Below are 13706 nucleotides of genomic sequence, written 5' to 3' on the forward strand. Positions count from 1 at the left end.
TTTTATGTTTCATCTTCCCTTTCTATAACAGGCAGAACACCATACCAACCTTTTCAAAACCATCCCACACCTAAAACATTCACCTTTGATTAATGGCTAGTATCTGCAGCCCCTTTTTTCACCTTTAAGAGAATGCCTACACTGTAATGAAGAAGGGTGAGAAGTTAAAAATGAGCTATGCAGCGCACACTGAAGAGGTCAAATCACTAAATACAAGGCAATAAATTTAAAAACCAAAATTTAAAAAAAGCAAACAAACACCAAAAAATAAAGCAGCACCACCTTTCAGCTGGATTGATTTATCTGGATGCAATTCAGCATCAGAGGAACCATTATACTTGATATCCTACAGAGAATTTAGGGGGCTTAGATCAATTATCTGCAGGAGCCTTTTCTTTATCCCACTAACATCACAGCAGCTCCAAGAGAATCACGAAAAACACTTGTCTGACATCATACTCTGTTTAAGGACCTCTGAGTATAAATTATGAACACAATATAGCACCAGGGCAGCCAGTGCAAAATCCAAGCCTGCCCATAACATGAAAGTTCTGAAAGGAAACCTCAAGTAGTATTTTTTCCTTCTAAAAAAAATTGAAGTATTCAGTAAAGTAAAAGAGCAAACCAACTCCAAATAAAGTCAATGACATTAAGCTTTTACCCTTGTGACTATGACTTGTAATAGAAATACTGCTCTAAAAAGCACTGCAGTCAGTCTGTTTAGAAAATCTAAGATGTCACAGTGTTAGTACTTTAACTAACATCGTAAAAGTGATCAAAACTACAAAAACTAAGTTCTAAGTCTGTAAGAGTTCATATAAATTACATCAGTCACTCAATTACTATCATGAAGATTACAAACATGCAAGTTTTTGCAGGAGGCAGCTGAAGCATTTACACACACTATGATTTTGCAGCATGTATTTACATGTCAAAATGTAAATTTCTTAAAACATGCTATAATTTCACTATAAGCTATTGATTTGCAAAGTCGTTTCCATGAATACAAAATTTGAATTGTAGAATATCTCAAGTTACTATTTAATTTTGCAGTGAAATAATTTTCAATTGCCCAGTTTAAGAAATATTCATACACAGAACAGTGAAAAAAACCATGAAACAAGGTTTTCTCTTCACATGATGTTTATAGTACCCAAGGGTGCTGTAATTGCTGGTACCAACCTGAGCAAATTCAGAGTGTTTAATTTGTGTCTAAAATTAAATGAAACGGGGGGAGGTTTGCTTTTTGTTTCTAAAATTAAACAAAACTGGGGGGAGGTTTGCTTTTTGGGCTGGGGGGCAGTTTGCCTTTTGGACAGTCTGTTGTTACTTAATTTTTGGAGGTTTTTCCCCCTAAAACAATGCATCTTCCTGACCATCAGATGTTCACAAATGCAGCACACATGAACAGTACGAACAGAGCCTGTTCTAAAGAGACACTGAAAAAACAATTGTTTCACTTACTTCTATGCACCCAGGCTGAACGGGGCACTTGCACCGCTTACTCATACTGCTGACATTATCACATTGTACAACAGTATTTTTTCACTATCTAAGCAGAGAAACTCTCCTTATAAAATGGCATCAAAAGCCAGCTTAAATGAATCCCTGATATTTTAATAAAATTCTCTAATAAATAAACCTACTGTGCAGGTAGAGCCTGTCAGCAGAATGCGAATTTACATGGATGCCTTATTAAAATTCCTCATCATATAGATGAATAAGCCCACTTTTAAAAAGTTAAATGGTAAACTAAATTTACAAAAAGCATGAAAGAACAAGTTTATCAAGTCAGTAAATTCATTTCTGTGTCAATTTATGCCAGCATCATAAAAGAAACACTATTCAAATGTTCACAAGATCAAAGGATGAACAGGCAGTCTTCAAATCCATTGCTTCTGACTCAAGCTAAACATAGAAACTACTGCCAGAGGAATAAGACTTGTCGCCAGCCACATTAAAGAAATCAGTTTAGAAGTGCCCTCTTCCCACTAGAGGGAGACCAATGACTGCAAAAGCATCTTTTGCAAGCTCTGCTCTCTACAAAAGCACAAAACCAGTGTTCACAAAATTGAATGGCTGCAGAGTGTCAAAGCAATGACCAATGAAAGACACACAAAGACTACTACATGCTTCTCTTCTTCAGCACAGTAAGACTGAATCTTAAAACAGTAGGCAAGTGCACTGCTGCCACAGACCTTACACACGGTTTAAGCATGCACAAAACTGGGAACACAAAGACCAAAAAGGATTCTTATTATGTACAAAGCTATACACATTTTATATTCCTAATGTCTAAGATGAAGATTAGAAATATTTATATTATCATTTTCTAAATAAAAACATATTAAGCTTTTGTTCAATTTTTTTTAAAGTTTGTTACCTTCAATTTTTAAAAAGCAAAATATATACAGATGAAAGCAGCATAATAATGTTATTCAACACACTGATTATGAACCAGTTTATGAAAGTCAACCAAAGGAAAAATTGAAATATTAAATACAACTGAAGCAGTTCTGTAATCTATAATGTGTCATCTTCTTAAGCAAAATAATCAGTGTGTAACTACATCATTATTTTAACAGTGTTATATTGCTAGAGTTGCAAGTCGTATATATAGCATGCTCCGAAATAAAAGTACGCTACCGGGGAACATCACCCTAGTAAAAACAAAGTAACTCTGAAACACTAACAGAAGGTTGTGAGAAAAAGATGTGACATTTCTGAAACATTTCCAGTAATTTCACATTTACTCTGAATTCCCACAAAGAGTAGTAACAGATTAAGTTTAATCTTCACACTCAGTAAGAACTATTTTAATGTCATCTGGGGAAAAAAAAAGTAGGAATGGTTTAACTGACATGAAAACTGCTGCAAAGGAATAGTATGCTTTCCTCTAACTGAAAATACAGCAAGCCTACGGCAAGCCCTTTTCAAAAGGCTAAACAAGGAGGGCAGGAAATTTTCATGCTTGGGGGCAGGAAAAAGGAAAGGCCACTTATACCCTCTCCAAACTGATTCTGTCAGAAGAACTACATACTGCATTAAGCAGGCCTTGGATAAGAGGAAAAAGATCAACCTAAAAGAAATAGAGACTGAATTTTTCACTCATCTTACAATATCTTTTTGGCAGGGTGAGGTTATTAACACAACTTAGTGGTAATAAACCATAAGTACACACTAAAAAAGTGGGGCTGGACAGAATGTTCCCTGTGAGTGCAAACACTGACTAATGCAGTTGTGTGTCTTGCAAATATTTTTTTTTCCTGTGACAGTGGTAACAAGAAAAAATACTATCTGCAGAATCATTCATGTGTTGAATAAGAATTTCTTTTTATTAATGTGATAAAGCACTAAAAAAAATTAACCAAATCTAAAAAAAGCAAAAGCCTTTAGGTACAAGAGTGCAATAATGTGTTACAAGAAGACCTGTTTCAGGAACTCTAATAGCACATTATGACTTTAGGTCTGAAGGTGTTTATTCCTCCTACCTTTGGTAGGAAATGACATGGCTGCCTTTTAAGAAGGTGACACAAAACTGTTTATCTCCTGAACAGAAAGGGCATCTAAGCAAATGAGTCTGTAGTCTGCTGTAGCCATTAATTTCAAGTGCCACAAACACAGGAACTCTCCTATTTTTAAAACTCAAAAAATGGGAATCTTTTCAATACCTGAAAGCATACATAGATCCCAATAGTCAAGCTTCATGGAGCACTGATTGTATTACACTTGCATAGACTCTTAAAAGCCATGTTCTTAAAAGACTGACCTACTTTAAGCTTATCTCTTCCTAATATTTTCCCCAATCACTTATAAAATACCCCAACTCAGCAAAAAGCAGACAGAGAAGACACCAGTTCCACTGCCCAAAATTCTCTAAGAGTAACTAGGTGTGAAGAGAGGTCATTTAATCAGGAGTAGGAGGGAAGCACTAATTGGGATTAGCTGTGGCACTGTCATGTCTACAACTATCCTATTTTAAGAAAACAATCCTTCTACAGAAGCATTTCTCAATGATCCAAACTACTTCTGAGCTATTTCTGAAAACAAGTACTGATAAAAATCAACACCACAAAGAAGAAAATCATCTAAAGGCATATGAATAAATATGAATAAAAATTTGGATTTTAATAGAACTGTTTTTTAAGGAAACATTTTCAAATTAGGAACTTGGAGCTTTCCCATCCTGCACCAAAGTAAAGTAACTTAGGTACTACAACCCCTAACCACACCTTCCACATTCTGCTCAATTCAATTACAAAAATATAACATAGCTGAATGATGGATTTGATCAAAAGACAAAACACATGAGGTAAGATACCCAAATAATTTCCTCTGAAGAAACTAAGAAAGATTTTCAGAAATTGGGCGCATTGGCAAATATTATGCATTTAGGGGTTCAAAACTCCAGGGCCCCCTTATCACAATACAAATGTAATAAGCAAATTTTAGTTGCCAATACAATGGGAGCATAAAGAGCTCTGTACTCAATTAGGATCAAATACATGTGCCTGTACAGACACATCCATTTCCTTGACACATAAAATTACTGCTTTTTAAACACAGTTTTTTGTACTACTGTAGATTTTTTTAGAGTTTTTTGCACAAGCAGGAATATACTGTGTATTTCCTGATGGAAGTACTTGCAAAAACAAACAAACAAAAAAAGAATGCTGTTAAGAGATTGTACATGGGTTCAATGAAACTTACCTTTACTTTTAACAGAAATACATTGCTATCAATTACAGCTCCCTTAAACTGCAATGGTAGTGACATCCAGTATATACAATAATTATATTTTCTCATATAGCCTATTCTGTTTTATTAATTGTTGTTCATTAGTCTAATACACTCTAAAGTATATTGGAAGATTTTTTTAAGTAGAATTCCAAGAAGTTAAACCTTTGCCTAAGTTAAAGATTTTTTAAAATACAGATTTTAAATTCATCTGTTCCACTTACAACCTATTTTGTGTATTAAAAGTTTGTAGAGCATAACTAAAAATTCATATGCATATGAAAAAAGAGAACTAGAAACAAAATAAGAAAATTAAAAGCCCCCATAGTACTTAGTTAAAACCACCACACAAAGGCAAAAAATGTATAAGCCAAGCCAAAACAATGTGGCCCACACTAAGCACCTGTGAAGATTCTGCTGTTACAGAAAATACAAATACATTCTGATTACTTATCACTTCTAAGATTACCCCCCTGTACTCTAATATAAAAATATCCAAATTAATACATTGCTTAGGTTTATTGCCAGCAACAACTACTCACATCACACAAAGAGCACTAGATTGTCTGGGGGCTGTGGTCAGGAGCTGTTTTGTAAGCTGTCTTAGTGGTTAGCTGGAATGGGGGTATTTTGTGGGGTTGTTTTGTTTGCATTTTTGGGTTTGGCTGATGCTTTATTTTTTTAAACAAGTCACAAGAAAAATAAAACCTAGGTACTGAAATCCAGCTGAGTGCTGTGTCAGGGCTTCTCAGGAATCTTTAAATCAGTCCATTAGCGCACTGTATGCATTCCCAGCAAACATATATTACATAATCCTGTGATCTACTGCTGTGTTTTGTGTACTGGGCTGGGAGGCAAGGAGAGTAAGTCATCTTTAAGACTGGAGAGCCACATATAAAGCATTGCTTATTAAAATTTCCAATGTTTAAAACATTAACTTAGTGCACCTGATGCTCACAATTTTCAGGAATAACACTCAATTTATATTCTGCTTATATACACTAACAAATTAACACTTTTTCAACTCAGCAGATATGTTTCTTTTTTTTAAAAAAGTGAAAATCAGACAATAGGAAAAAAATGCAAAATAAGAGAGCATCAAATTCTTAAAAAGAAAAAAAAAATTGCCTAAGTTAAAAAATATCCATAGTATTTTACTAGGCAAAGAGCTGCGTCAGCTTCAGGTCAGATATCTATTTGTAACTAAGTACAAGTGAGAAGTTTGTCACACTGCATTCTCTCTTAATGAAAATACAAGGCCAAAGGAGAACAACAAAAGACAGTAAAAAACACAAACCCAAACATTCCTGAAATTAAGTTCTATTTGCTAAATTCTGGTATCTTAGAGGCAAAACTATTCTGGGTTAAAGAAGTTCACTGCAAAATGTGAGAAAGCAGAGAGACATTTTTGTTTCTATGCAGTCTAACTGTATCCTTGCGTGACAGCAATCAGAATCCCATTTCAGAAATTGTCCTAAAATGGAATTGTAAAGATAACATGCATTGAAACTGACAGTTGTTTACAAACACTTTTTTAAATAAGAGCCTCAAGGGACAATGAACAGTATCTATGTAGCTCACTCAGATTTATCCACCAAACTTATGATCTGTAAATCAATGAAATGTGATTTTATATCCTTCTCTCATTGATTTGAGCTAGTTCTCCCATGCATGTGAAATTAATATAATTTTTTAATAGAAAAAACTTTTTTCTAAACAACATCTTATTCTTTCTTTTCTCCTTAGCCAACACTCCAGTCCATTTCATTCACTATTCAAAAGTATACTACAAAGCACTAAGATTTTCAAGTGCTCTCAAAAAATTGCTATTGAAGGTGTATGACACAGGACTGTTGACATGTACATACTAGTTCCTAGAAATAGTCTATTAACTGCTGTCCACAGCTAAATTATGTAGGTTTCATTACTTCAAATTTGTCCATGTCACCACCTCCCTCCCACATGTTTCTAATCTTCTCCTAGAAGTTGGGTTTTTTAAAAAGCAGCAGCTTAAAAATAGATTAGGTCCAACTTTTAGGTGCCCTTTTTATAGTATTAGATTTCCTCCTTACCACATGAGAATTTCTAATTAAGCTGGCTTTGGTTTAGGGTACATTTACATTTTCACTATTGATTAACACTTATAGCAAATTTTTAGATTTATGCTTCTTTTCCTCTTGAACTGTGAAACCTTTTAAGAGAAGTTAGTTACTAGTTACTTTTCACTCTTTACACACCTTGGCAGAAGCATTCTCTGTTGATCTTTGCTTTCCATACCAAAAATTTTTACCATTTTGTTCTGTGTTCTATGCAGTTATTCCCTAAGGAGAGGTTTTTTAAAAAGCTTTCCTCCATTTTAAATTAATACAAGCAAACTGTAAATTAACAACTACTTTCCACTATGAATTCCACAGTTAAATATCAAACATCTGGTAACCGTTGTCATCGATTATCCTACCTAGCCTGGTACCAAAGCCTTAAATATTTTAGCCATTCTACAACATAAAAGGAATAGTGGCAGGAGGTTAATAGGAACTGACCTATTCTAGTGTAAATGTCTGTCTAACTGCTGAAGGATTTTGAAAGCTGATTTTCACAGTTTGACTGGCTCTTGAAAAAGCAGTAATACAGACATGATGAGTTAGCTTTAATCAGTTAAACAACTAACCTTTTGCTCTGCTTGCAGTTGTTCACATCTCTGCTTTTCACGGCTAAGTTCTTTTTCCAGTTGTTCAACTTGATCTCTGAGTTGTGTAGTTTCCTTTTCCAGAACAGAAGTTACCTTTAACAGCTCTTCTTTTTCTTTTATTATTTTTTCAATCTTAAACTGTTAAAAAAAAAAAAAAAGAAAATAATGGGGTTTGGTAATTTTTCTCCGCTTCATTCTAATCAAAGAAGTGGATAACTAATTACTCCAGTGTTTGAGCAGAAACACAAAACGCGTGTTCCCCGTTCAGGTTATTAGTTTTCCCCTTACTCTCAAATTTCTGAAGTTTAATTGCTTTTACTGCATAGTGCCAGACTACCATTAGATAGCATACTTTCAGTGTCCTGATTTATCCTCAATTTTTCCTTCCATAAATGAAGTGCCTTTACTGTTCCCAAGTGACAGCAACTGTGGAAGAGGTAATTCTGATGATGGCAGCTTGGTGAAAAAATGACAGCTGACTCTAGAGACACACATTCTCTCTACAGCAGTATTGAGGAATTTCTTGAGAAAAATGAATATGCACATACACCCCACACCCCACCAACATCTGAAAAGTAAGCCCTGGAACATGAAAAGTAAGCCCTGTGCCCTTTCACCTAAAGGGAGCTTATATAAAAGACAAGCAGACTATTTAGTAAGGCCTGTAGTAACAAAACAAGGGGTGAAGGTTTTAAACTAAAAGCGGATAAATTCAGATTAGATATTAGGAAGAAACTTTTATGATGAGGGTGGTGAAACACTAGAAAGGGTTGCCCAGAGAGGCGGTAGATGCAACACCCTTGGAAAAGTTGAAGGTCTGGATGGGGCTGTGAGCAATCTGATCTAGTTGGAGATGTCCCTGCTCACTTCAGGAGGTTGGAGATTATGAGATTAATAGTTCTTTCCAACCCAAACCATCCTACAGTTCAATAAACAGAGATCATAAAAAATAATTGAGAACTTATTTAATTTTAGTACGATGAGTACATATCTGAAAAGCAAAAATATTCTAGATGTATCTCTGTACTAAATCTCTCATCCCTAAATTTTGAAAGCCATAAATCAAATACATGCACGTATGTGCCTAGATGCACCTAACAGGATAAAATGTCTGATGTCAAAGTAAGGGAACTGCACTGAACAATTTTCCAAGAAGCAACTCAAACAAAAGTTTGTTTGGGTTTCTTTTTTGTTTGTTTGAGTTTAAATAGGGTTCAGCCTACAAACAGCAACAAGCAAATGTAAAACACTTTGGATATAAAAACACAAGACCAATCACATCTCTCTAGCAAAGAATACAATGCAAAAAAACTACTTTAAATAACAGCTACTCTAATATACTTAGGCACCTGCAATTATTCAGCTCAGTCTCCAGAGCTCTTAACTTGGGCAAAAATAAAAGTATACTGATTCCATAACTCTTTTTCCTTACAAGAAGCACCATTTCACACAAAGGGTATTTCCCCCCCCCCCAGCTAGTTGGTGACTACAGATGTGAGAGAAGGGCAATATCTACTCTTATGTTTCTCTGTCCATGCTTAGTGCTATACATTTTTACATCTTGATTTAACCTGCAAATCTTCTGAACCTCAACCAAATACTATAGAACAAGCCAGAAATACATACATTACACAGAGACATTTCCTACTAGTTTTTTCTTCAGCATCTGTGATTGTGTGTATATAGCACAAAAAGAAATAGCATTTTAAGAATTTTTGTATCAAACCTCAAGAAGTCCAGCTTTTGTGGTCACCACTAACATATCAGAGTTTCCTTCATCTTCCATAGTGAGCAATTCTTCAACAGGAGAAGAGGTACGAAACTGGAAAGGTGTGCTTGCTCCACGGATTTCTCCTTTGTAAGTCACGTAACAGAACTGATAAAATTCTCCATCATCATTTGGTAGATAATATCCTATCAAAATAAATTAATATTTGAAGAAATATTCTACACAAGCTTAGAAGTCTCCATCTGTAGACAGATTACATCATGTCTGACTTACAGATTTCATGCTCATTGCCTCAGTACGGCATAAATATACCATCAAAACAGCAGAAAGAAAAAGTCATCCTATTTAGTAACCTTCATTCCCCAGCAATTTCTACTAGCAGTTAAGGCAAAGATTAAACAGTGTTAGGCAATAGCTGCTATATGTACACATCACCTCACATACATCAGGTAACAGTTGTTGCATATACATTTAGGAAACAGAATCACTGGCAATCAGATGCCATGAAGTTGCATCATGGCCACATTATCATGTGACTGCTGTACAGTCATAGAATAGAGACTGATTTTTCGGCCTTGAAATACATACGTAAGAAAATACAACAGAAAAAGACAAAATAAAATGCAATGCCAAGATATCTGCAACTTCACCAGGTACCACTTGTACATTGGGTTTTGTTGCTGTTTTGGGGGACAGGGGTTTGTAGGAGAAACATCTTTTTTTTTTTTCCTTTTTTTTTTTTTCCCCCTCTTATTTTTCAATGCCAAAGCACAGAAGTGTTCTGAATGGATGACACCAGCTGAAAGAGAAGAGCCTGGAGTTTAACAAAGAGCTTATTTTTTAAAATTGAAAAAAAATTCCTCGATTTTACAAGGTAAGAATAAATCCTCTTTCTTGAAGCTATGAAATGGTACACGGTGCAAGCAAATTATTTGAGAAGAATTTCTGTGTGACTATCCAACTGAACTGTTGCCCACTAAAGTTTCAAGCCTCTTGCACGACCCAGATTCACAGAGTAAGATTTATCAATGCTAAACAATCATTTCAAGAACTACTGACATTTTTAGCTTTGTTCGTATATTCAAGACCCACACTTTACCCAATTTAATGGTAAGAAAACCAGCCAGTTTTATTCAGAATACTTTTTTTTGGATACTGCAGCCAGCCTGAGGATGATACTAACACTATAAACCCTCACCTAGTGTTCAGTCCAGTGGGTGATGTCCCCCATTTCAGCTCATATTTCACCACATTTCAATCTTCTAACCCTTCTAACTTTATCATTAACTTTTCACCAACTTTTATTCCAGATTCCTGGAAGTCCTTTACCAGTACTCTTAGCTACCTTTCCTAGAAATAGTAAAACATTACATTTGCTGTATAGACAGCATTTGTATCAAGAACTTCATGTTTCCATTAGTCCTATACTTTATTATAAACAGTCACTCATGGAATAGTATCTGAATCTCAAAACATCAGGATTCATGCTTTTGGGCCTGGCTACACTTTCCTATATAGCACTGTAGTTCAATTTACCTGATTCAGTGCTTAAGTAAGGTGAAACTATGCAGAAATAAATGCAGAACAATCTACATTGCTGCTTCAGCACATTTCAGTATTGGTTCAGACAACCTGATTTTAAAACTACTGAAAGTCTTTTTTCTTGTTCTAACATGTACTGGAGAAACAGATTTCTGATTATTTTCTTCCAGCACAATTACTTGATCATAAAAAAACCAACCACATATAACATGCTGCACAACATTTACTATTTAGCTCAGATAATTAAGCTCCTGTAAGCTCTACTGATCTCATCTCAGCAACATTAAAATATCTTGCCAAACACAACCAGGAGACTGTTTGAATGGAGATTCAATCTGGCAGCTCTATAAAAGTGGAGATCTGTCAGGATGAAATGTAACAGATGAGACAGAGACACTTGGTCTCTATGTGTGGTAAAGTTTCTATGTACAAAGGACTGGTAATGGCAGTTCTACTGAACAGAAGAGTGCTACTCTTCTAGATCACTTTTCATTTCAGTCCAACCCAATTTCATTCATTCAGTGAACTTTGGTAACTGTAAAAGAAACTAATGATTTCCTTCCACTTTCTACAGAGCACACACACTTTTCAATCAACTTCAAGGTTATAAAATGGTTATCAGGTTATCAGACCATGTGGATATGATCATCATTGAAAGTACCAGAATGAAAAAACGACCTGGCAAGAGAAAGAACTGAACTCAGCAAAGCTATCACTATTTGCAGCTTTAATAAGGCAACAAGCTAATACAGTCATCATTTCAGGACTTCAATTATTTTTTTTTTAATATTTTTTAAGCAATAAACACATGCACAAACAAAGACGAAGGCCAAGACTGGGAAGTAAATCAGGTAATAGTTACTGCAAGTAAAAAAGAAGATTGTACATAAAATTCTGTTTGTACACAGAAAAGCATTAATTTAGTGGAGGTGCTCTTTCCACATGAAATTTTCAATGTGTGTATATTTTTGACATTTGTCATCTCCTGTGGCAACAAGTTCTGCATGTTGACTGTGTTATAAAAGTATCATATCTACCTGCATTTTGAACTTGTCACTTGGTAGCTTACATCAATGGTTCTTATTTTTTTTTGATATATAGAATGGTTAATCCATTCATGCCATGTGTAGCTGATTTTAGAGACATCAGTCACTTCACATTACTTTCCTTGCCCAGCCTGAAAATCCTGGCAGAAGGAAGTCTGGAAGGTCACTTTGTCAGGTTTCCCAATCAAGAGGCTGCTGTCAGCACCTGAGATTACTGTGGCTGTGCCTAAACAACTGTATGGAATTCTCATCCTTCCAAACCACAACACCTGTACAAGAGCTGCACTACTCCCTCACGGTAAAAATGCTCTTCCTAATGTCAGACATAATCTTCCCATGTTATAACCTACAGCCATCGTCTCTTTTTCTATTTAACAAGCGTGGCTCTCATGTTTGCAACTCCACACCTTTACAGAGAAGCTATTTCTTAATTTTGATCTCCTTTGTTGCACTTTACTAGACCTGCTTCCAAACTGCAAAGGGGAGGGAGAGGGTATGACTTGCACGCAGTGTTGAAAATGTAGTTATACTATAGACTTGTACAGGGGTGTAACATTTTCTGGTTTGTTCCTTATTCTTTTCTTAAAAGCCTCAGATATTTCCATCAATTCCTTGCAGCAAAAAGTCCCTTGCAATTCTATGACTACTCTGAACTTTGATGAAACCACCATCTACACTATTTATTCTTTGACAAGAATCACTTCACATCAATAATGTTTAAACTCCAGAGACTAAAGACTATATAAAGACACAATGCACTAAGAGAGGCCAAGATTAAAAAGAACCTGCTGATGGTTAAACAAAGTCACTTATTGTATTTGAATAGTTTCCAGCAGAGCTTCTCTATCAGTCATGAATATCTGCCATTACTTTGTAAAAAACATACGAAGTCACATACTTTTCCTTACAATTTTCCTTGACATCTAAAATAAGACTAAGCTTCCCACAGTGAAATGTTGAAAATTATCCTCCAATTTATCTTTTTTAAACTCCAGAACTGTTACACAATGCTCAGAACCTAAATGAACCCGTAAGTACTTAAAAAGCTGAGTAGGCTGGAAAATACAGATAGACACTGCCTTATACTCACCTTGAAAAGTCAGCACACAGTTAACAGTTGATCCTTCCACATAATTTTCTGGCATAGGTGACCAAAGAAACGTGTAATAATCTCTTGCCGTACTCCAACCAACCTAAAATAAAATAAACCACAACAAAAAAGAATTTTAAAAAAATTAAAAAATAACAAGAAAACATTAAACAGAAGAATTTGATATACACAGTTAAGATATCATGGTCTGGCCTTTACAACATACTGTAATATGCATATTTCTGCTTCAAAATGCAATGAAAAGATACTTAACAATATTTACAAATCAGGAATATTTTAACAAGCATGTCAAAGATTTAGCATTAATTTTATTAAGCTTGTTACCTAAGGCAGTAAATGGGTCTAAGGCGATAAAAGGGTCTATATAAAGTAAAACACCAGACAGTTTTCAATATATGTTAAGCTATTTGGTACATTAATTTTATTCTGTAAAGACACACATTTCTATATTAAAAATACAAAAACACTAATTCCTGATTTTATAATGAAATTTCCTTAGTGTAGGTTTTACCAGTGTTGACTCTTTTGTGTCCACAGTCCAACTGGTTCATCAGAAAATAAAAAGGAGGGAGGGGAAAAAAAGCTTTCTATGCTACTGAAAGATCACAATTGACACTTGAATTTTTTTGACAACTTCTGCAATGCAAAAGACCGGCATTTCTCTGAATGCTAATTCTCTCATACATACACACTATGTCAGGAAAGAAAAAACACAGATCTGCATGAAAAACATAACTCAGCCAAGTCAGCTCAGTCTTCTGCTAACTTCAAAACCCCTCTGCTTCCAGAGTTTTCCTAAGAGTGCAGTTCTGTACAATGGTTGCTCAGAGAAGCTGTGGATGCCCCATCTCT

The 13706-nt window shown here is 35.1% G+C and overlaps 1 protein-coding gene across 3 annotated transcripts in view; it reads right to left on the bottom strand.

Annotated features, from left to right (window-relative positions):
• TAX1BP1 (Tax1 binding protein 1) overlaps nt 1-13706 on the bottom strand; it is a 55390-nt gene that overhangs the window by 26442 nt on the left and 15242 nt on the right. For all 3 annotated transcript variants that reach the window (XM_084208458.1, XM_084208459.1, XM_084208457.1), the window contains exons 3-5: nt 12834-12936; nt 9153-9340; nt 7406-7564 (exon numbers count right to left, since the gene is read on the bottom strand). In XM_084208458.1, coding sequence (XP_084064584.1) covers nt 7406-7564; nt 9153-9340; nt 12834-12936 — 450 coding nt within the window. The remainder of the gene's footprint in view (nt 1-7405; nt 7565-9152; nt 9341-12833; nt 12937-13706) is intronic.

Source organism: Fringilla coelebs (assembly GCF_963513975.1).
Source record: "Fringilla coelebs genome assembly, chromosome: 1".
Classification (NCBI taxonomy): Eukaryota; Metazoa; Chordata; class Aves; order Passeriformes; family Fringillidae; genus Fringilla; species Fringilla coelebs.